Genomic DNA, 24,907 nt, shown 5'->3' with positions numbered 1-24,907 from the left:
ACTGATGCTGTCAGAGAATAGAGTCAAAGTACTACAGATAACAGTAACTCAACAGTTTTATACGTTTCCAAAATACAGAAAAACACCAGACTTATCCTTTAAAATGTAACTTATAGGTTAGTTCAGTGATAAAAGTACTCTTATCTTATTTAAACACTTAACACTATTACTGTATGGAGAACATTTTTTAACTAACCTGAGGTAGAGTAGTCGGGTGTAAATCACTACTTGCACCACAGTACAATAGTATATCTATTCTTGGGACAACAAAACAATATTTGATGACATCACAAAGTCTTCCACGATACAATTTTGATCTAATTCAGGGGCCTGTGAACAATATGAGATTATATAATCTGCCCTTATAACACAGTCGATTGCAGAAGAAGCTGCTTTTGGAACAAAATAACACATAGATTGTTGTATGTAATGACAACCTGTTAAGTGCAGTAAAGTTTACTTTAACGTGACTCCAATAACGAACAAAATACAGCTTAACAAAAAGAACATTCAACAAAATTCAGCTCAAGAGTAACTCAAAATTCACAGACTGCACTGTGAGATACAGAAAAGCTCGCGCATCCAGATGATGAACATTTGGTGCTGGACAAGAGATCATGCAAAAGACAGAAAGACTGAGTTCACACACTAGACTATGCTGCCTTTACATATATTTAATTTAATTACCACAGAGGTGACGTTTCAAGCTCAACGTTGGCCATCAGTGTTGAGCTCAAAGCATCACCTCTGTGGTAATTAAATTAAATAATTGTTCATGGGAGCATAGTCTTTCACATTGCATAAATTAGCCATGCAACCAGCGGACATTTCCTTTACTCGTACCTTGACAAATTACATCTATTATGTATATGTTTTCTTATTCACCATTGGTTTAGTTCACTGCATCTCCCGACAAAACAGCACCGTTGAATTTCATCTCACTTGCACATTTTTCAGCCTCAAATTGTTGAACGAGTGCAGCTATAGGCGTTTTCGGACCGCACTGCATGTTGTGTCCAGAAATGATTGGGAAGTTCTTAGAGTGCTGTTTTGAGGAACCCTGAGTGACACAATAGTATGGTGATTGGGCGAACACAACTTTTTATTTTGTTTACCTATTTAAGAAAAGGGACAATGTGCATTAATCAACATTTTAATTGCAAATGCACCCAAATTAGCTGAAAGGCTAGTTTTCATTTGCAGTTTCTTCACAAGCTGTATAAGGCATCCTAGAAAAATTATTATATGAATATTATTTTTATAAACCTGTTAGCTGTGTAAACAACAGACAACACAAAAAAATAGCTAATAGCAAAAAGAAAAAGGGAGAAAACACGGACTAATGGGCTGACAGTGAAGTTCAGGCTCTGTTGAGCAAACGTGCGACTGTGGAAATAATGCGATTTTGACTCATCAAAGCTAAAGTGACGTTGCTGTACCAACCACTGGCCAGCTTGCAGTGCATCATGTCAGCATTCCCTATTGGCAGTGTGATTGCATACAGAAAAAAACACCTGAAAATTTGAAGTTTTTGTGGGAGCTCCTCAGTGGGCAGTTCCTCTTAAGAAGTTCCCGTAACTGTTTGGGTCTGAAAACGCCTGATGTAGCTGCAGCGATAGGAACAAGTCAGTGGAGTGACGTCCCTGACACCTTTTCTAAAATCCAAAATGTTTCCACACAGCTGATTTATTCATGAGATAGGAGTGAATATCGTCTTTCTCTTGGCTGCCTGCCATTATCTGAGTTTCATAATGAAGGCGAACCTTAAAGATGATGATCTGGATTGATGTTTTCTATTGATCCAGATTGATGAATCGTTACACTCCTATTGAGCAGCAGACTAAACGACCCCTGCATGCGCTTCATCCTCTTGAGACCAGCATGCAGCATTGACTCGTGGCATTATACAGCTACTCCTTAGGTCACGTAGTTATGTAGACCATAGCTGAGTCAATATTTTAAAACAATATAGATTGAGGTTTAGTTTGAAGGATCCTGATGTTGCTGAGGTCAAAGCAGAAATCTTCTTGGTGTCTGACTCCTTATTTCATGAATCATTAACCGTCCTTTCTCTGCACCAGACTCAGATTCAGAGGAGCACAATTCTGCTCGAGGGGGCTGGCCCCCTCTCTCAGGGACGCGTTCCCACGGCAACCTGGCCAGGAAGAGGCGGTCCGCATCGTCGCCGACATCTCCGCTGTCCAGCCAGAAGTCTCAGAAGAAGAAACACAAGCACTTATCCCTGCTGCTGGAGGAGGCCGGCCTCAGCTCCTCCGACGACTCCTTTGACCAAGGTTACTGACAAATCTTACAGCTCCCCGCCCCTCGCTGTAGAGTCAGACAGAAATGTGTCTCTGAGCCTCGTCACAGCTTGTGTCTTTGTTTGCGTTTCGCTAGGGCAGCTGTTTTTCCTGACTGTGCTTAAGCGCGACGATCTCTACCTCTCTTGCTGCTGGCTTCTCTATAAAAGTTGCCTTGTTTTTAAAAAGAGTTACAAACCTATTTCTATGGTGTTTTATATTGCCTGGATTGCAAACCGTTTTTTGTAGCATTTGTACATTGAAAAATTGTGTGAACTGTGAGATTTTTTCATAAAGTTGTATTGCAGTTTGGTACCTATAAGCTTTATTAAAGGTGTTGATTTGATTGGCACAGAAAGCGAAGCGCTGTGGTCCTTGTGTCTGCTTCATCTGTCTGTCTGTCTCCGTCAGTCTGTCCAGCTGCACCTCACACATCCTTTAGACTGCTCTGTTCGTCAAATATCCCTTTAGTCCTCTTGGCAAAGGTTGGAAAACACTGCTCAGATTAAGGTTTGGAACTTAAAACATAGAGAGCACCGAGATGAATCTGTTTATTTCCTGGTCATGAAATAGAAAAATGTGATGATAGTTGGATCTTTTTCTAATTTTTGAATTTTTAGTTAAATGTTTATCAATGATGTGATCTAGTTTTGATGATATGGGGGACATTTTTGCATCTCTACTCATTCTAAACTCCTTGATGGCACCAATCACTAAAGATACTGGGGATATTTGGACAATAGAGCCCCTCCTCTGTGTCTACTAAACCTTCAAATAACCCTTTTCCCTTTACGTTGCTCTCTCAGACACCTTGCTCTGTCCTCTCACCTTTCCCACCTCACCTCTGCCCCTCCCCCTCCCCCCTCCCTGTCCTACCCATGATGCTTTGAGTGTCTCTCAGCCTGTTCCATGTGCTTGTGCTGCTGCTGCCGTGACATTACAGAAGCTTGGCAAGGACTAGCGCAGCCTTGAGCCCACGCTACCTCGCTGCGGCTAGTGGCTAAAGCTTTGCTTAAGCTTGACTGTGCTAAGGCCAGGCTACGCTACGGCTAGGCTGCGCTCTCGCCGCCGCGCTGCCCCGCCCTGCCTGAGGCCACACCCCTGTCACCTGCTCTGTAAGTAGGAAGTGCCCCTCCCTCTATTCTTTATTGACCGCTAACATGGACTATGCTGAAATTGAACTACACACACAGAACATTAACTTTTTTTTAAAGGGATGCACCGATTTATTGGCGTTGGTATCGGCCAGTATTCTGCTTGTTGAACACCAGCGGCGTATCAGCAGATAAGATGACTTTCACAATGGCAGTAGCCGATATTTTTCTGTTGTGACGCATCAATCTTGCGCAGACTAAAAAAAATAAGGCTTCTTAGGGACTGAAGAGAATGTGTTTGGGACCAAGAAAGCACGTTGTAAACTCACTATTGAGGCGACAGGCGACACGCTATATCTTTTTCCTGATGATGGTTTGTTGTAAATAACAAATCCGTGTCGTAATCAGCCAGAAAACATCTAGTTAACGTTAGCTGTTAGCAGCTGGTGGCTTGAACTAACTGCTAACAGAGGGCAAATTTGTGTTTCCTAGCACAGCGAAGGCATGACCTGCCCTTGTCTGCAAAACTGCCTCAGATTGACTGACCCTGACTCCAACCAAATCTCACTCCTCTAACCTAAACCCAATCAACCCAACCAACGAAGGCAATGCGTACTTGCCAGCCAAAGGGAGAGTAGTGTGGGTCACTCTGTCGCTATTCTCAGATGTGCAAACTCTCTAACAGTGGTTGCATTGAGTTAGATTATGATGTGTTCAAGCTCTTATCAGGAAAGATAAGTATTAGGCGAAGGCAAATTGTAACGTTATCATGGTGTGTTCAAATGTTGCCCTCTAAAACGTAGCTTTTGGCAAGAAACTTGAATTATTACAGCTATTTGAAGACAAAATTTGTCGATGTTTTCACATAAACATGAGAGAGATATTGGAGAGGAAACTAAGATATATTTAGTTTGAAGATTTTATTTTTAAAAAGATGTTTTTCCATGTGAAAGACGGTTATAGTAAAGGTTGTTTCATAAATTTGTTTCCTAAATTGACAGTGTAGTGACGGCCTAAATGACTAAAGATTCCTTTATTTCCATGGTAAAAAAAGGGGGATAATATCAACAAAAACAAAACAAACAACAACACAAAATTTAGTATCAGCTATCAGCCAAATTGTTTTTTTAAACACCGGTAACGACCCACAATTTCACAATCGGTGCATCTCTAATTTATTTATCTGTTTATTTATTTGTTTCTTTTTATTGTTCTCACAAATTAAAGCTCTTTAAGAGAGCCATGGTTACCTCCCAATTCCACTTTATGTCTCCTGATGGCTTGTAAAAGTTAATTGGGAGACTTTTGGTGCTTTGCCGGGAAGGAGGATGTAACCATGGTTACTCAGACTTCATACCAACATTATACCAAGGGGCCTCACAGGGCTGTCCTCTCAGTGCCTGTCTGTTGTATCGTCTGCCTGCTTCAGTTAACGCACAGTGGATTCACAGCACAGCAAATCCTGACACCTTGAAATTTAGTTTTTTGAATATTAATTTTACTCTTGTCCTGAGCCACAACAAATTTAAATAAGACTGATAAACCAAATAGAGTATTACTATTTTGGTTAAAGGGTAACTTAACACCCCATAAAAATCTTGTTCTTGCTGACCTCTGTTGGTTTAACTGCTCACCTCGCTGCAGTGATGTACAGGTGTACTTTGGCACACCGTGACATCACTGCTCGGTACGATTACAGGTGAAACCTTCAACCAGAGAGGGCAGCAAAACACAGACTTTCAGCCTGGTGTTACTTTTTAATACAAATCTCTGTTAGCACAAATTATTGCTAAATTTTCTACGCTTTAATTTCAGTGAGATTAAAAAGATTTTAAAAATAGTTAATGTACTGTGAATCCACTCTCAATGTTAACGCTCTAACCCCTGAGGAGACACTCCTCCTGCTCATCTGTCGCCATGGACCTAACTGCTAACTACCTGCAACACACGGCTACAATGAATATATGTTTGTGTGTGTGTGTGTGTGTGTGTGTGTGTGTTGCCTCTGTCTTCTTGTGTGCTGCACTGGCCGGTCAGACGTAGAAGAAGAAGAAGAAGGTTTTTCACTTCTCTCTGTCACATTCTCTGAGAGGTTTTTTAAAATAATATATGATATCTGAGTCAGAGTTAATGCTCACATGGTCTCAGCAGTAGTGTGTGTGTGCGTGTGTCAGCGTGGCTCACATGCATACGTTGGTTAAATCGTAATTTTTCCAGCTGTATCTTGCTTACACAGCATTACAGTGTGAAGGCAGGCTGCATTATCCTCTCCCTCTACTGTTGTATCTGATCAGCCTACATGTTAAGCTGTGGGTTTGAGTGTGTGTGTGTGTAAAGTCCAGGCTGCTGCACCCTTCTACGCAGGGCTTAACTCAGCTTTTGTATTTAGTCTTGTCTTAGTAAAGCTGTATCTTGATCATTTTTCTTTTGTTATTTCTCAGCGGTGCAGCTTTTGTGTCCGCAGTCAGTAGGAAGAGGAAGTAGGAAGTGATTTGACCTTTGTCCCAGACCCATGCTGCAGCCACATGCACCTCTAAGCTGAAAAATCTCTTCTCTGAACACAGAAACTTCCGAGGACGAGGACGACAACGAGGACGACACAGATTCGGACGATGATGGCGGCTGTGAGGAGAGCGGGCTGGGTCTGCTGGCCAGGTTTGCGGCGAGCGCGCTCCCTGTCAGCTCCACCCCGCTGAGCCTTCTCCATGACGGCAAACACCGCAGCAGGCAGAGCACTCTGGGTAAAGACAAATACATAAGAGTAGATCAGAGTTTCATGTCTGTCTGTGCAAAAAACAGAATACAGATTAGCTTTTTATGCAAAGTAACAAGAACACGCATAATAAGAAATACAGTATTCTGTTTTATTTCGTATTATATTCAACCAAAATGCAGAGATGCCTGTTCTCCGCACAAACTCTCCTGTGTTTACTGATTTCACAGATTCCCTCGATAGCCTATAATTGTGATTTTTTTGTGGTTGAGCAGCTTCACCGCCTCAGCATTTGCTCAGGATTATGTTATTGATTCATGGTTAAATATTCATTCATTTCTAATTGTCACATCAGGGTGCATGTAATGATTCAGCCCTGAATTATGTATTAGTTTCAAATTTATCAATAGTCCTATTCACAGGGTTATTGATCCCAGAGAATCTAACACCTGGGTTTATTACTGCTGCATGTTTTTCCTGTACAGTGTGTATTTGTGTGTTCTCACAATGTGTGACCCTCTCCTCTCCTCCTTCAGGGTCGTCAGAGTGCGAGTGGTCAGACTCTGGCTCAGACTTGCGACTGAGGAAGTTCCCCTCTTTGCTGCATGGCAAGCGCTCCGCCCCAGAGCTCCCCCTGTTGCCCCCAGCAACCCGCCGCATCGACCAGACCAGCCCCACTAAGCGGGATGACACTATGCCAGTCAAACGCAAGCCTCTGCCCAAGCCACGCCCCTCACCCCGGTCGCCGCGACGATTTAGCTTCGACCTGCCCTCCAGCTCTGGGTTCGGAGGCTTCAGCGAGGATGAGGGCTGGACCAGGCGACGCAGCGAGAGGATTTTCCTTCATGATGCCACCACCACGGCCAATCAGATGCCCGTGCCAGCCTCCACCTCTGCCAGTCAGAGCTCCTCCTCCTCCTCCTCCAGCTCAGCGCCGTCTCTCACCCCGAAGCCAGTCTCCAGACCCAAACCCTCTCCGCCCAGCAGAGAGGGGAAAGATGTGGTGAAAGTACGTCAATAATTCATCAAGTTGTTACTTGCCAACTGAGACGAGCCCAAAAAACAAAGAGGCCCGAGTCCTTTTTCCCGCCTCTCTTTGCTCCTCTTCCTTTTCTTCTCTGTTACTGTTTCAGTCCTCTCCTCCTCCCTCAAACTCTCATTCCCTCGCATGCTTTTGTCTCCCTTGACACCTCTGTGTGCGAGAGTGTGTGTGAGAGTGTGTGTGAGAGTGTGTGTGAGAGTGTGTGTGTCAGAGTGCCAGCAGGGTTTCCCAGTACTTCAGTCACTGCAGCACTCCCCTGCTGTCTCTGTCGTGTTACTGACAAGAAAGGACAACTGCAGGCAGCCTGGCAGCATCCCGCCCTCGGTGTGTGTGTGTCTGTGTGTAACTGTGTGTGTGTGTGTCTGTCTGTGTGTGTGTAAAGATGTAAATCCGTCCAATTCATCCTCAGTGCCGTCGTTCATATGCATGTTTTTAACTCTGTACGTTCTGACCAGAAAAAGAAGCTGAAGGACTCTCCTCTGCCCGTGAGCCCGTCCACTCTGTGCAGTCCAATCACAGACAGCCCTGCACCTCTGAGCCTCAGCCCGGCACGCAAGAGCCAACCAAAAGCCAAGACCAAGGCCAGAGAGGTCAGTGTGATGATGGATCAGCTGCAAAGTCATTATGGATGTGAACTTAATTACCCTGGCAAGGACAAAACCAGAGCGTTTAAGTTGCTACACCTAAGCGTGCACACACCCACTTAACTTCCTAGCCAGCCGTGCTGCAGGAACACATGCACATGCCGTAACAATAAGTCTCAACTGATAGCGTGTGTTGTAATTAACACGGTTTTGTTCTGCTAGTGAGAGTAAACCTCTTGTAACGTGTGATTTCTGCCAAAGTGTTGCATTGCTCTCCATCTGCCACCAGCCACAAACTCCAGTTTGTTTTGGAAACACTAAAGTGTGCAGAGCTCTTTGTGGTGGTGGTGGAGCAGCAGAAAAAGATTGTGTATTCAACAGCATAAGTGTTGTAATATGTTACTGTTTCACTTTGAAAAGTTAATTTGTGGCGTGTCAGCCTGGTAGTTTGGTGGTCTGCCACAAGTTAATCTTAAAGAGCAGAATTACATTACAGAGCAGGTTTATTCCACGATCACAGATCTCACTGATTGACTTATTGGATAATTAGTGCTCGAACATTAAAGCCTGTATGTGTGTGTGTTTTTGCAGCCCTCCAGAGGAGCAGTGAGCCGGCTGATGGAGAGCATGGCGGCAGACGAAGACTTTGAGCCCAATCAGGACAGCAGCTTCAGCGAAGATGAACTCGTCCCGCCACGTAGCAACAGCGTATCGGAGAGGTCCTCCACACCTGGTCAGTACACACAGACACCATCCACTGCTGCCAGGCGTTACTTACACAGTTAATAACGACGTGCTTATTTATTGCATTTATTGTTCTTGTGTTCAGCTCCAGTGCAGTGTGTGTTGGATAAGGATTCTCTGGTGGACGGACTCAGAGTCTTGATCCCGATGGACGACCAGCTGCTGTACGCAGGACACGTGAACACTGTACACTCCCCTGACATGTGAGTACACAGAGGGTAAAAAAGATGGGAGCACAGTGATTTGTTTGCAGCCTTTATTCGAGGAAAAATATCTGTCTGCACTATTAAAAGCCACAAATCCATCAGTGTGTTCCAATTTTTGTCCTCGCCGAAGTTTGCTGTCCTTGATTTTAAAAGTTCCTGATTCAGCTGCTTGCTGATGAAGATACATGGAGAAACCCAAACATTTAAACTGCAGGAGAAAATATTGTTGGGCAGCGTCTGCAGGTGCAAAGCACAGTGTTGTGTTACAAAGCTTTGTTGATCTTTCATATGCACAACACAGAGAGAAGCATTTTACCTCCATGTTTCATACATGCAGAGACACTCTGTAGTCTTACAGAAATAGTTTTAGCATAGAAAGCTAAAGCCTGCTGTCAGTCAATTGATGTTTTTGCACTTAGGCTTTTGTACTGATAAAACAAAGGAGATAAAATGTTTTAATTCATGCTGGTAGGCAGATGCTGTGACCTTTGCACAGAGTCAGACTAACTGTTCCCTTATTTCCCCATCTTTATGCTAAACTAAGCTAAGCTAAGCTGTTGGCTGTAGCTTCATATTTACCACACAGACGTATGTATTAATGCTGCATTCAGGTGCTCCTTGGATGGTCCCATTTCCCAAGTTAGGAGGTTGTTCTTCCACTGTTCATGAGTTTTAAGTCGTAACTTGGAAACGCCACGGATGTGAAAAAGAAGATTGTTGTATTTTATTGCTCTGAACATTAAACATCCCAGAACCTTCAGTCTGACATGGCTTCCATTGAAGGCGATTTACAAGGGGGAGGGAATTTGATTTTTCCCTAACCAATCAGTAGAGATCAGCAACTCACCCAGAATCTGACGTCATTAGTATCCATGCCTCGGGGGTGCTGAAAACAAGTGAGCATTGCCCATTTAAAATGTCTCCGTCGTCGTGCACACCCAGCTGCATCGCCGTTAAATCCAGTTTAGCAGCTTCCTTAATTTGGTCCTCCATTAACGTGAGTAGTGGCGAAATACCTCAATAGCATCGTTAATGTGGTCTGTAGGATCTGTAGCGGTCGCCATTGTTGCTATCCTCACCAGTTACCCACTGGCGTACAGCTTGACATCAGCGTGGCGCTGATTGGCTAATCGCTAGACCCGCCCCCACCCCCGGCGTTCATTGGTCCGTCCATCGTTTGGACGAGATAAATTGCAAATTCATTGCAGTATGCCAGACCAGAGATGCAAGCCTACTCAATTGAGTGGACAGGGTCTATAGTCTGGAACCAGGCTAGATACTATCCAAATATGGTGAAACTAGTAGAAGCTTTGTATTACATAGTTACTTGTACTGTTGCTGCACTAGTACATTCCCTAAAATCTCTAAAATATTGCTTTACTTGACTTGTTATCAGGGTTAGTGCTCATAAACAACTGTATTTAACTAGCTTATGTGTCACTCTACATTGACAGAAACGGGTACAACCTAATACCATATTACATTACATATATTAAAAATTAATACACAATATGTGAATTACTAAAAGTTTCTGAACATCAACCAAACATTTACTTTTGTCTTTTTGTACTATGAGGTGAATTATGCAAAAAAGTTTTCAATTTTCTGAGTTGTTCCAACATGAGGTGGCGTTTTCACAGTGGGAAACTCGGTTTTCCAGTTATTTTGATACCATATGAATGCACGGCTTTTTATTTACTTATTTGGAAGCTGCAATAACCTTGATATTGATATTGTGATGATATTGTTGTGTTCGGGATATCTAAAATCTAAAATAATATCTAGTCTCATATCATGATATCAACATAATATTGATATATTGCCCAACCCCAAATATTCTCATCAGTCTTTGCATTAAAGCAAATAGAAATAATTCACAAAAATGTGAAACTGTTCCTTTAAACAAAATTGCACACACACAAACAAGAAAACATCAGATTTAGATCTACTTTTGGTCATTGAGCTGATGCTCAAATCCAGAGTGGCTCAATTAAAAGAAAACAAACAGACTAAAGCCCTGTTCAGACGGGATTAATATTCCAGGGGGACGTGGGTATTAGCTGTGCTCCGCTCATTTTAGCCAGAACTAAAGTACTGTAGTGGTAGTTAGCAAAAGACCTCACATTCCCCAGCCTGCTGCACATCAAAGCAGTCAGGATCAAGATAAAGGTGCCATGTTGTCTCTGGCAAAGAGACTGTTAACACTCCTGAAACTGTCAGGCGGTGTCATTTAAAGCTCACTGACCAATAGCAAACTTTTGACCCCAAACTTATTCCCACATTTTTACCCCTGCAGATACAGCGTGGTGGTGGAGGGGGAGAGAGGGAACCGACCTCACATCTACTGCTTGGAACAACTGCTGCAGGAGGCTGTGAGTAAACCCGGTGGACGACTCAAAGCTCCACATCTCTCTGTTTCTGGTCATACATGTGAAAGCCTTGATGTTGTGTATGTTGACATATTAAGTCTTCATTCTGTGTGTTCAGATCATCGATGTGAAACCTCCATCAGTGCGCTACCTCCCAGAAGGCACCCGCATCGCCGCCTACTGGAGCCAGCAGTACCGCTGCCTTTATCCCGGCACTGTTGTCAACGGTACAGCAAACACACACCTGCCACTCACGCAGCCAATTTAATTGTAGCTGACAGCACAAACAAACGTTAAAGATCTTTAAACTGCTGAGTTTATTACTTAGAAGAGCTGAATGGTAATGGGAACATAACTGGAGTTCTGTTCTTATTGAACACTTTCCATTCAATGAGCTCTGCTGCAATGAACACAAACAATGACGACTGATATTGCCTGAGTGACTGGATGTCAAACAGTTCTACAAATCACAACACAAACGTTATCACAGGTTTTTAATGTCTAAATACTCTCTGCTTATTTTTCTTCCTCTTAAACAGGAAGTTCAGATATCGATGAGAATGATGACCTCATCACGGTGGAGTTTGACGATGGTGACACAGGCCGCATCCCCCTCTCTCACATCAGACTGCTGCCGCCGGACTACAAGATCCACTGTGAGCACACACACACATACACAGTCCCAGTCACAGAGTTAGATTAATCTTAGGGTGCGTTCACACCTGCCCTATTTGGTTCAGTTTAGTCAAACTCAAGTTCATTTGCCCCCTAAGTGTGGTTCATTTGGGCAGGTGTGAACACAGCAATCACACTCAGGTGCGCACCAAAACAACCAGACCGAGACCTTCTTGAAGAGGTGGTCTCAGTCTGGTTACAAACGAACTCTGGTGCGGTTCGTTTGTGGTGAGAATGTGTTCCGACCTGGATGTGAACCAACTGCAGTCACATGACACATTGTTTGGGTTAAACATGAGCATGTTACAGTCCTGGAGGATTATTAATGTGCACCTCCTCCTGTACTGCCTTAATATGCACATTCAGCACATCCAATGCATCAAAACATTGTTTCCTAGTTGGAGCCGCGCCTCGTTTTCAAACTGTATGGTTTGACTAAAATGAACAATGACAGCAATATAGTCCACGATGAGCAGCGCTAAAATCAACCTGCGTAGTTGTCCCTCCATTGTGACATTAGAAAGTGTCACATTTATCTTGCAAGTGTACTCTTCTTCAACGTTTGCTTTACTTCCTGGATTTTTCCCTCATGGAAATTCTGACCAATCAAGAGCAGCTTTCTCACACGAGGCATTTGATCTGGTCCGCTTGTAAATGCTGCCGTGAGAACACGAACCAACTCTACGCAATTATACAACTTTGTGACAAAATTAGTCGTTGATTCAGACCAAAGCAAGACAACTCTAGGTCTGAAAGCACCCTTACCCTTGCTGCTTGGTTTGAGCTTTGACATATTTTTGCGTGTGCAGTCTTTTGGTTTTGACTCGTCGCAAATCTTTGGTCTGAACTGGGCTATAGAGAGAGCAGAGAACAGGCCCTGGTGAGTGATTCAGTTTGCTACCTCGGATATACGCCTATGTTCAAAGAGTAACACGCTAAATTTAAAATGGTGCCATTTGCTATGCCCTCGAAAAAGGCAAAACTTCTCCGTCATGGTTTAATTTTTTTTTGCTTTTTTTTTGTTTTGTTTTGGTAAAATAGTCTGTAGCAATAACAAAATTAGGTGCTTTTTCTATAAAACCTAGAATGATTATTTATTTTCTTTGGTATTTTCATCATATACAAATATACTGGGTATGTCGTCCATGTCAAGTTTCTATTTGATCATGCAACAGCGACGATACAATACTATACACAGCAGCTAGTTTAAACACATATCTTTCGAGACTGACAAGCTGAGCACATCTGCAAGCTGAGGGAGCAGTCATGGCTTTCAGACATAAAAGCAGCAGTAAGAAAAGACAACAGAGAAAAGAACAGGAGGAGAAGGTAGTAAGTAAGTAACTCAGTCCAACACATTGTTGGTAAAATATATATATATATATATGCGCCTAATGGTGTGTGTGTCTTCATAACTAGTATTTAGTGTACACTGGGGCCTGTCGTAACTACCTTATGTCACTGCTGGTGCATCGCTGCTCTTTAAACTGCTCTGTGTGTACATATATATATATATATATATATATATATATATATATATATATATATATATGTATGTATGTATGTATGTACTGTGATAGTTGTTTCTAAGTGGATTGATTCCAAGACTAAAGCCTGTTTTTTCCTCCATGGTCGTCCACATCAAACACAGGGAGGAAAATATTGTTTCCTGAAGGAGAGAAACAACATGAAGCACTTGGCTGACAAAAAACAAAATATTTATTGACCACGGAGCTCAAAACACCTTGTTAGAGTTTTTCTCTGTGGGTACTTTTGTTGTTTTCTGCACATCAGAAGCTGGTGTAAATATTTATTTCTTTACAAGCAAGGTGCTTCTAACATGATGTTTTCTGAGGGAGTGAACTCTGAGAGTGCACACACTCACAAAGACATAATGTTGGTCAAAATAGCCGATCGTGTTGGCTCGATTTAGAGGTTTGCAGGTAACAGACAGCATGCCTCTATTCAGATGTTTATTGATGTCTTTTTTTTTTTTAAGAAACCTGAATAGATTTAATTTCCTGCAGTTGTGGTGAAAGCATACGCAGCATAAAGGTCAAATATTTCAGATAAACCATAAAGTCTGCTGCCTCTGTCCAGGCGCTGAGCCGTCCCCTGCTCTGCTCGTGGCCAGCTGCTCCAGGAGGCGAGTCCGCAAATGCAGCAAAGAGGGCAAAGAAGCGGGAACAAAGCCAGAGGAGACCGCTCCTAAGATCAAAGGAAAGCCAGGCCGAAAACCCAAACCCAAACCAGGTGAGCTAATCAAACTGCCTCCTTCAGGAGTTGATGGATGGATTTATTGGGTAATAAAAGTCTTTGTCTTTAGTTGGATCACTGGGGCTTTAAGCTCGACTTTTAGTATCATCATTATTCCTTTTTCTAATTGTTATTACCAACCTACCGACCCGCTGCTTATCCTACTAATAGATGATATCCTCCGAGTCTCATTCTGCTTGACTCTAATGTCTCAGTGAAATTGCTGGTAGAAACAATGAGTGTCACAGAAATGATTGACCAAACGTGTCAAATCTGTTCGAATCATCAAAGAAAGAAAAAGTAATATTTCCTAAAGGAGGTAAAAGTAATGGAGGGGGTGCTAGAGATAAAACTAGAGTACTGAACATTAAGTACTGCCATCAAGTTTGCCTTTATTTGAGATACGCTGTCTTTTTTCTTCTTGGAGTAATTCCATGGGACTAGTAAAGGACATCTCACGCACTGGAGCCAAATGTGTCATCGTAAAAAAAAAAGAAAGGATGGATTTCACATTATTTGCCTCAGTGCTCATCACAGAAGAGCAATGTGTTTCACTCCTGAGTGCCGTACTTATCCATTTAAGACAGTTTTATTTATGTTGATTATTGGGAATAATAATAGAAATGAGTTACATTCAGTTTGTCGCTGCCCTTATTTTAACATATTTATCATAGAGGCCATTAAAGAGGTAAAATAAAAACTGCTTTTGTCATCTTTGTCTTTTGATTAGTCTTTTTAAAACCACAGAACCAGCAAAAATAGCTCAAGGCTCAGAGAGATCTTTCATCAAACATCTCATATTTGACCACGGCTGTCATCTCTGATATCAGTTTAATGAATTTGCAGCCTCGCTGTTGTTCCGTAAAGCTCGGAGTCTGTTACCCTAGCTGTAATAAATGGCATGTTGCATGTCTGATTTGCTGACGCCGGCCTTGTTTCGACTGGGTAAGCAGTTCTAACATGCAGTGTTTTCATTTCAGAATTGTTTCCTTGCTCGTTTCTCTACTGCTCTCAGCACATGAGGCTGCACACCACAAAAATCATGAAGCCACATAATGAAAACTTCCAGCGTGTCCAATGTAAACCCATTTACAGCTGACCAAAAAAAAAATCCAGTTTCCTCCAGTAACCTTTTCCACTCTGCAGGGACACGTCCGCAGCCAACATTACCGTCTGTCAGAGGTTATAGCAGGCTGAGTTTTGAAGCTGGAGCCAATATACAAGAACTAAGGAATCCATTGGTATTAGCTTTCCTATGTGAGGGGGTTAAATGATGCTCAAAGTTAGGCTAAATTTTGGCGAGTGAAAAACTGGCATGGACATTTTCACACAGGTCCCTTGACCTCTCACCTCATGATATCTGAAAGAAAATGGGTTCTGTGGTTACCCACAAGTCTCCCCTTTATAAAAACGCCCACTTTATGCGAGTCCCATGCATTTTTCTTTTCCTCGTGCAGTACAAATGTGTTATTTTCACCTGTTGTATTTGAATATTTCTGCATACTGGGGTCCCAAAGCAGTATTGGAAATGCATAAATTGGGTAGAAAGCTGTGACTGTTGTGGATTAAAAAAAAGGCATCACTGTATAAAATGACGTGTTGTGACCTCTATGATAATCACAGCCATGTGAAACTTTACAACCACAAAGTAGAGACCTTGGGCATTCAGAGGGTGTGTGGCTTTCATAGGTATGCTACCAATAAGGGCGTTTCTCAGCAGTTTTCAGAACAGAAGTGTTCACCATCCAAACACCAAGAAATGCAGTTCTTATAGAAATCTCCAAATGTCAAATAAAAGTTTTGGATTCCAAATCACAGCAGGATTTTTCTATGGTGTATTATTGTGGGATTTTTTAGGGATTTGTGACCATATTATGAATTCTAGGGTCATCAAAAATGCTTAGATTTGGCATCAAGTCTGTGTAACAAATGATAACAACCCAAAATTGCTGCAACAACTTATTGTTGAGGATGAGAATAACTATCATGTACTTCCATCATAATGCTCTAAGCCCCTATACGCTAAATACTTTAAAAGTTTGAAATGTTTAATACAGATTTATCGCCAGAACACCTGACATACAGTGCTGAGCTGCATCTCAAATTAATCTTCAGGTTCCCAGCTTACAGGTGATGTATACCACTTCTATGTGGTATCTACTGTTGACCTGCTCTCTCAACCTAAAGATCCCCTGCCCCCCCTAAAAATGACAATACTAGGTCTATGGTAGTGAGGGGTGGAGTAGGAGAGGTTAAACCTTTTTGTTGTTTTTCCCGTCTTTTTTTTAGACACCTCCATGAACCCAGACAGCCGAGAGAAAGCCGATCCTCCATCTTGCTCCACTCAGCCCACAGAGAGACCCCAGGCTCCGGTCAAGCCTTCCCAGGACAGGACCTCTTCAATCCAGAAGGCAGCTCAGGAGAAGCCCCGTCCTGCATCCCGACCAACGATGGGAACCCAGGCAAAACCAGCCCGCAAGAGCTCCACCACATCTCCCGCAAGTAGCCCCACCCTTCCCAGCCCGGTGCCCAGGAAGGCCAGCTCAGCCCAGCCTTCAGCTCCTAAACCAGCCCGCGCTCTGCCTCCCTCCCTCTACCCCTCCACATACGGGAAAGTCCTGACTGTGGATCTGTACAGCGAGCCCAACCTCAGCTCATACAACAACCAGCGCCGAGAAAGAGAGAACAGCAGCAGTGTCAGTCCCACTACAAACAGACCAATGTCCAGACCCAGTATGGCGACATCATCTACTGCACCCAAGCCAAGTGCTTCATCCACACCCAGACCCACCGCTGCCTCCTCACCAAAAACAAAACCCTCCTCGGACCATCACGGCAGCTCGAGACCCAGCCACAGCTCTGGACTCATACCCAGCAGCATGTCCAGGCTGTCAACAGGCAAACCCAGCTCCTCACTCACTCCGAGACCGTCATCATCATCATCATCTTCACTTTCGTCATCATCTGCCCCTAGACCCAAACTGAAGATGCCGTCCGACCAGCTACCCTCAAGACCCAGCCCCATCTCCAGACCCAAGCCCAGCACGGGGCAAAGTGACATGGGCTCGCTGGTGAGGCGCAAACCTCTGTCTGCAGAGCCCCTCGTGAAGCTCGACCATGAAGGTGTCACCTCCCCCAAGACCAAGAAGACAAAGGCCCTGATGTTGCTAGAGGGTCGGGGCGTCAGAGGAGAACACACCCCCATCACCACAGCCACAACCAATCAGAAACTGCTGAAGGCTAAACCGAGGGCTCCAGACAGAGAGTCTAGCCTCCCAGAGAAAGACTCCACCTACAAAGCACCACTGCTGACTAAGGAGAAGACGGAAAATCGTGGAAGTGCTGCTCGAGGACAAGAGATGGACACAAGAGAGGAGAAAGGTAAAAAGGAGGAGAGAAAGGAGGTGGAGAAAAGAGATGAGAGGAAGATGAAAGAGGAGTCTCAGAGCAGCAGCAGCTCAGAGTCGGAGGAAGAAGGGGAGAAAGGGAAGATGAAGAAAAAGAAGAAATGCACTTCAAGTTGCTCGTCCTCCTCTTCATCCTGCTCTGGCTCCTCCTCATCTTCTTCATCATCGTCTTCCTCCTCGTCATCATCGTCAACTGATGACTCCTCGTGCAGCTCAGATGAAGAGAGGACACCTACGCCTCCACCAGCCCCTGTCACCCCACCACCAGTACAGGACAAACCGAAAGAAGAACCAAAAGAAGAAGAGGAGGTGGAGGTGAAGAAGGAGGTGGAGGTAAAAGTGGAGGAAGAGGAGCTGTCTCCTCCCTCACAGTCTCCCTCCCCGTCAACTTCTCCGACTCCTTCCACTCCTGCTCCGGCTAAACCTGCTAAACCAGCCACTGGGAAGGGCTCCGGGCAAAGGGGTCGTCCTCCGAAGCCAAAGCCCAGCGGAGGAGAGGGGAAGGTGGGGAGACCAAAGCGGAGAGAGGGCGTCCACCTCCCCACAACCAAGGAGCTGGCGAAACGTCAGAGGCTCCCCAGCGTGGAGAACAGGCCCAAAATTTCTGCTTTCCTTCCAGCCAGGCAGCTCTGGAAGTGGTTTGGAAAACCCACTCAGGTGAGGAGAAAAATCACGGTAAAACTGTATTTGTCCAAATATCCTCCTCCTTTCACTCTGTGACCACTTTGTCCTCCTCTGACCCCCCCAGAGACGTGGTATGAAGGGCAAGGCGAAGAAACTCTTCTATAAGGCCATTGTGCGCGGCCGAGAGATGATCCGCATCGGTGACTGTGCTGTGTTTCTGTCCGCCGGCCGGCCCAACTTGCCCTTCATCGGCCGCATCCAGAGCATGTGGGAGTCGTGGGGCAGCAACATGGTGGTCAGGGTCAACTGGTTCTATCATCCAGAGGAGACAAACCCTGGCAAGAAACTCACCGACAAGAAGGTAGGAGGGAGCCTGAAGTTTTGAAAAACTCTATTTAAAGTTCATTTGTATAGCGACAAGAGTGTAGCATACATTAATGCCACACACCACAGCATTTATGGGCTGAGCTAATTTGCGATGCCCGTCCCAATTCTAAATCAGGATCCAATTTGAGTTAAATAGCTAAAGAATTCCACATGTAAATTCCACAGACTGAAAAAGCTGTTTGTCAAAATGAGGATTTAAACAGTTTGATATTGGCGAAATTTACAAAATTATGAAAACTTAACATATTTAGTTTCTGAAGAGCATGACAATGATGTGCTCTTATTGGTTTCCTGACCAAACTATTAATTGCTTGATAGTATATCATTGACGCATGCGTCGACCGTCGTAGTTTGCAGCCCTTCCACGATGAGCAGTGTCGGAAAAACACATTTTTAAAATGTGAAACTGCTTCATTCGGTGTTTTTACCGGTTTAAACACCAGGTTCATTTGTTTAAGAGAGGAGGAGATAATTCAGCTCACGGTGATAACCTCCTGAACGTCTGGATCAGAGCGGCAAGCACACATTAGCAGGTGCCGGGCTAGCGTCGTGTATGTGATGAACCAAAAAACAAATGAGAATCACTGATATGTACGGTGAAACTTCTTTATTCAGTGTTTTTACCTGTTTAAATCACTGTATTGGTTTTTTATGGCGAGGAATAGACCTCTGCAGGTAATTCGACTCCTGGTAACAACCTCTGGAACAATTAACTCAAGCCCCTTTTACACTGCCAGATTTTCGGAGTATGTTGGGCCGTTTTGCCGGCAAGCTGCGAGCATTTAGACACACAGAGTCGGATTGGCAAGTTGATCCGAGGTGCCCAATTTTCCACCTCGTAGGGTAGACATGTTGGCGGAACCCTTTTAGTTTAAAAAGAACGAGGCGGCCTTCCGCCACGGGAGGAGCTGTTGATGATGATAGCAGGAATTAGCGAGCAGCTAGTAGCAAGAGGGAAACGCAAACCTGACAGACACTGTAAAGATGAGCAACTGGGGAGACAAGGAATTGCGCGCCCTCCTTGTCCTCGCAAACGAAGAGGCCATTAACCGTCAGATGACGGGGACGGTGAAGAACGGGCCGACTTATGAGAGAATCGCCAAAGGACTGACCAGCTGCGGCTTCCCTCCCACGTCACTGTTTACGTCACACGCTGAGCTACACGTTTTGTTACTTGCTCACGCCCCCCATTGCCCCGAAAAAGGCGCATTCTGTATAAACAAAAGTAGGTAGGCGGCATTTTGCTGCACTCCCTGATTTTGTTTTTATACTGCCAATGCTGAAAAAAGACTGATTGGGCTTTCCTGCAAATTTGCACAACTCCTATCTAAAAAGGGCTACCGATGGAATTCTAACCTGGAGAAGTCTTAGCTTGTTCAGTCTGCAATCCTTACCACTAGATGCCACTAAATCCTCCTAAATCTTACACACTGTTCCTTTAAAGGTTTGTAAAACATTGTAAAAAGTCAGATATACATGTCCTTTTTATTATAGAGCAGACATAGATGCTATATATAGATACTGTGATCAAAATGCTCAATCCACAGAGAAGTGTACACAGTCCTTATTCAGTAACTGCCTGTAAATGAGCCGTTAGGACTTCCATGAATTTGTGATGTCACAACTATACTATATAAAGATAGTGAGTGCCGTTACCGTCATTCCCTGGCTGTGATGACGGTGCTGAGATGCTGAGAGTGCAGATGTGGAATACCGGGAAACACTGACCAATCAGAGCAGACTGGGCTTTTGGGAAGGGGGTTTAAAGAGACAGGTACTAAAACAGAGTTTCTCGGACAGAGGGTGATTATGAATGTATTCAGGCAGACTGAATGAGAAAAGTAAACTGCTTTTTAACATTACAGCTTGTAAACATGATCGAGTAGAAACCGAAAATACAAGAACGAACCTGAATGTTCACATAATATAGGACCTTTAAACATTTGTGGTCATTGTTGAGTTAGAAAACTCAATAAATCACTATCTAAAAAATGTTTTTATTCAGTACAAGATAATTTTGTTTCTTGAAGTATTACGTCTGAATAACAGAAGGTCTTATTCACGGGTGAGAGCGCTTTGACACGTATTTAATTTCCGGAACTGTAATTCATTACAGGGGAATTATTTAGTCCAATCTCATAACTAATGGAAACTTCCTGCTTCATTTTTCTCTCTTATTTCCTCATTGCAATACATCATGCTACTCTATCATTAAAAAAACATGAGATCATCGTGAGAAGGTTGATCATGACTTTTTTAGTATTGTATGCATGATTCATTCATGGCTGTTAAGTAAAAGAAACGCACGTCAGGCTGAATATATTTTTGTGTATGATTAGTTTGAAGCTTTTTTGCTAACACCGCTGTCCTCTACAGAACTGGGATCAGATGTGTGGTCAGTCTTTACCAGCAGCTCTGCACTCTTCTATCCAGAGGAAAGACTTCATGGAGGTGAGGAAAGAATTAATTATTACACCTGTGTTTTCCAGCTCTGATTTTTCAGGCCTCAGAATTCCTGTTGATTTTATTATAACCATAAAACAGACTCGAGGGAGGCTTGGACAATATGGAGCCCCAAAGCTGACTTAAAACATTTCTGAATACATCAATAAACAATGCTATTAGCTATATAATCAGTATGGAGTGATGAAGAAAATAGAAAGCTTTAAACCTTCCTTTAACATCCTATTTTTATGCAACTTCTTGGTTGCCTCGCACATCGCCTACGCTGTTGTGAGCACTTTATACATGTGGGGTGGTGTGTCTGTGTCACTCTGCAGTTACACCTCCAAAACACAGGGGTTGGGTTTCTGTGAAGTGCTGTAAAGTTTAGTTGATTCAAAACACACATTAAACACACATTAAACATGGCTTAATAGAGACAGTTTCAAACACAAGTACACAAATCAGCTTCACTATAACTCGCAGCATTCACAGACAAACACTTGTCTTTATCTGGACACATTTTCCCCACAAATACAACATGCTAATGTTATTAGCACAAGCCTATGGCATTTTACATTGTATAAATTAGCCTAGCGGCTAGCAGACTTTTCTTCTTCTCATATTAAACCAGGATCAACAGCAACATTTAACAAAGGTAACGTTACAAAATTCAGCTCCATTACAACACACAAGGTTCACCGACAAAACAACTGTCTTAAACTAAACACGTTTTCCAAACAAATACAACATGCTAACGTTATTAGCACAAGCCTATGGCATTTTATATTGTATAAACTAGCCTAGCGATAAGCGGAGATTTCCTCTGCTCATATGAAGCCAGGATAAATCACACACAAGACTTAAAATGTTATTTTTGTGGAGACTTTATTGTCTTCACAATTTATAGCTTCTTATCTGTGAAATTAAAGTAAGGAAATGGTTTCAGCTTACAAATATAGCCAATATTTGTAAGCTAGACAAATATAGACAGAAGGTCTGTGTTGTTGTGATGCGTAGTTACATTTCTGGGGAGGTGCATGTCAGGCTACGGCGTAGGGTATGCAGACTCTATGTTGACGCAGTAGTATAAATCCCGCATTAGTCTTACAAAGAACCTTCTCTCAAAAAAAAAAAGTTTTCAGAAGGTTCTTGGTAGGACCTCAGCCCCTCAGGAAAAACCCTTGTGGGACCCTTATTTCTAAGAGTATTGTTGTCTAGTTGGGTAGAAAAGAAGCAGGTGTTTCATTCACAGTATTTTGGGTAGCTTTAGAATAAAATCCTCTGTCTCTGTCACAGCGTGCCCTCTACCAGTCGTCACACAGCGACGAGAACGACGTGCAGACGGTCAGCCACAAGTGCCTGGTGGTCAGCGTGGAGGAGTACGAGCAGATGACCCACACACGCCGCTACGCCGACAGTGAGGACCTCTACTACCTGGCCGGCACCTACGAACCCACCACCGGCATGATCTTCAACACCGACGGAGTCCCAGTCATCTGCTGAACAAAGACAGAAACTCACTACGAGTTGCTGAAACCAAATCGTGACACTCACTGGGAGTCAAACCCGACCAAGTCTAATCACTGATCTTCACTCATGACGGATCTTTCAATGAACTCCACCGCTCAGACACCACGATACACTTCAAACAGACTGTCGTGAACAGCTTCTACTACAGAGACGGAGACGCTATAGACAGTATTACAAGGAACACGTCTCCTGAAACGTTTGCACACACAGACTCCATCAACACATAACACTGTTCTGCTCGATGTGTTCATGGGAAACTCTTCAGAACACGCACGAGCACCTCAGTCTCCTTTTACATGTAAATAATCCTCTGCATAAACAAGCATTTACACCCACACATGCACAGACACGTGTAAATACTCACTTCCATGTAATACACACACACACAGTTATATAGAGGAAAATATGAGTGTTTTATTTTCATGTAATAGATTTATGTCAGAGTACTTTTTTCTAAAGAGGTAAACAGTTGAGAAGCTTTAATGAACTGTGAATGATGATACAGGAGAGAGGCCCCGTGTCTGTCCGTCAGACGGCGGTGATGTGACGTTGTGATTATGATGTTGCCGTGGTGATGTTACAGTCATGTTACAGTCATATAAATGTATCTACAGAACAGCAGGAGCGACAGACAGAGAAAGAGACGCACAGAAAGTGAGAGGTAGAAACTCCTTCCATTGCTGTCCAACAGAGAGCACTTAAAACACTTAAATTCTATACTCCTTTAATTTAACCCTGTAAACTCCCCTTGACAATCCTAACGCTGGCAGGAAAGCTGTCTGCATGCTACTAAAACTTCTGACTCCCTCAGAGACTCAGGCTTAAAGAGAGAGGAAGGAATCTTGTACTATTTAAAGCACTTCCCATTTTTCATCTTTGAGTTCTTTATCTTTAAGGAAAAATCCACCCTGAACAAACACTATGAAACAAAACCAGCTGCTGTTGATTTATCTTGTATTCTGCCCGTTTTTGCTCTGAGGTTGAACATCAAAAACGTGGAGAGGTAGATCCTGAAGGAGGCAGAGACACCAGTTTCTCTACTGGACAGACACCTCAATAGATACAGTCGGTATTTATGGGAAAATAAACGTAAAAATACAAAGTTAAAGGGTATTTTCAGCATATTTTCCCATGTTTTTGTGTCTAAGTGACTACTGGGAACGTCATTTTTTGAAATTGGTCCAATATTGAGCGAGAGCATGTTCGTACCGTCAGTGTACATCCACCAAACATGCTTGTTTTTGCCACTGACAGGCTCAGATTGTTATTCTAAGTGTCTCACAACATTATTCAAAGGATCCCTACAGAGATAGACCTTTTTGTCAAAGAGTAACATCCTTATTGTTTAACCAGAAACACACCTGAAATCACAATAGTCAAACCTACCAGACTCCATTTAAATAAACAGTAATTTCCATGCGTCAGTCAAAGCAGAGCTGTCCCTAATACCAGTTTTTGGGCATCAAAGCTTCAGTGAAAAATATCCGTGATGAATCAAAGCTTTTAAAACAGTTATGATGATAATCTTTATTGATAAAGTGCTTGTCAAAACAGTGACAAAGTGCTCCACGTGTCAATAATTAAAACAGACAGGACATGAAAACAACAACTCAAGAACTGATCAAAAAACTGAGTGTATAAAAACGGAGGAAATAAAAGACTAAATTAACTTAAAAGAAGGGATTGAAAAGAGATCACTGACTTGTCCGACCTGATTTCCTCGGGCACATTGTTCCAGGGGTCCGGGACAGCAAACGCTCTGTCCCCTTTAGTTTTCAGCCGGGCCTCTGGAACAGACAAAAGACCTCTGGCTTGTACGGCATTAAGAGGTCATAGATAGAGCTGAGACAGAGACCATGGAGAGCCTTAAAAGTAATCCGTAAAATCTAGTCTGTAGTCTGGAGTTTCTAGTTAAACAAAAAGGTGTATCTCTGTAGGGATTCTTTCCATAATGTCAGATGCTTAGAATAATAATCTGAGCCTGTCAGTGGCAAAAACAAACACTTTTGGTAAACTGATGGGGACAAAACACTTTATCCAAACAGCTTTAGATTGTTAAGCCACCGGTAAAAAGTTGTGAGCCTCCAAGGTCTTGTAGTTCTATGTCTTAAAACGTGCATGAAATTCACTAAAACATGCTAGTCTCTTACATCATAGCGTTACTGGCTGTAGGGCTCTGATTTGGTTTAATTAAACATAGCTATAGTCTCCTATGTGAGTTGAAAAACTGCGCTTTCCCAGCATTTAAAGGCAGACTCCGCCCCCCTAACTACAACGACACACTGACTGTATCTATAGAGACGCAGCACAGCTACAAGATTTAAAGCATACTGGAAAACTGAAGACAAAAATGGGCAACCAAGAAAAGTAAACTACAACACTTGATGACAAAGTAACTTCGTGCATGCACTGAACGAGAGGAGCTGATGTATTGACAGTGTGGGAGTCTCAGAGGGTGGATTATTCCTTTTTTAAGGTGTTTTCAGGGTTGTAAACATTGCAGTCAGTCCAAGGCGCATCAAGGTCATGGC

The 24,907-nt window shown here is 43.2% G+C and overlaps 1 protein-coding gene across 1 annotated transcript in view; it reads left to right on the top strand.

Annotated features, from left to right (window-relative positions):
- Positions 1 to 23,279, top strand: part of tnrc18 (trinucleotide repeat containing 18) — a 70,869-nt gene extending 47,590 nt beyond the window's left edge. The window contains exons 17-30 of the mRNA XM_033645147.2: positions 2,082 to 2,294; positions 5,959 to 6,135; positions 6,644 to 7,116; positions 7,605 to 7,739; positions 8,325 to 8,466; positions 8,563 to 8,680; positions 10,980 to 11,055; positions 11,171 to 11,279; positions 11,592 to 11,708; positions 13,828 to 13,980; positions 16,273 to 18,047; positions 18,139 to 18,375; positions 20,778 to 20,852; positions 22,143 to 23,279. Coding sequence (XP_033501038.2) covers positions 2,082 to 2,294; positions 5,959 to 6,135; positions 6,644 to 7,116; positions 7,605 to 7,739; positions 8,325 to 8,466; positions 8,563 to 8,680; positions 10,980 to 11,055; positions 11,171 to 11,279; positions 11,592 to 11,708; positions 13,828 to 13,980; positions 16,273 to 18,047; positions 18,139 to 18,375; positions 20,778 to 20,852; positions 22,143 to 22,349 — 4,007 coding nt within the window. The 3' untranslated portion in view covers positions 22,350 to 23,279. The remainder of the gene's footprint in view (positions 1 to 2,081; positions 2,295 to 5,958; positions 6,136 to 6,643; positions 7,117 to 7,604; positions 7,740 to 8,324; positions 8,467 to 8,562; positions 8,681 to 10,979; positions 11,056 to 11,170; positions 11,280 to 11,591; positions 11,709 to 13,827; positions 13,981 to 16,272; positions 18,048 to 18,138; positions 18,376 to 20,777; positions 20,853 to 22,142) is intronic.
- Positions 23,280 to 24,907: the final 1,628 nt, after the last annotated feature.

The sequence above is a fragment of the Epinephelus lanceolatus genome, chromosome 18 (assembly GCF_041903045.1).
Source record: "Epinephelus lanceolatus isolate andai-2023 chromosome 18, ASM4190304v1, whole genome shotgun sequence".
In the NCBI taxonomy this organism is placed as follows: Eukaryota; Metazoa; Chordata; class Actinopteri; order Perciformes; family Serranidae; genus Epinephelus; species Epinephelus lanceolatus.
The sequence above is the reverse complement of the archived record's forward strand: the minus strand, read 5'-3'. Positions and strand labels throughout refer to the sequence as shown.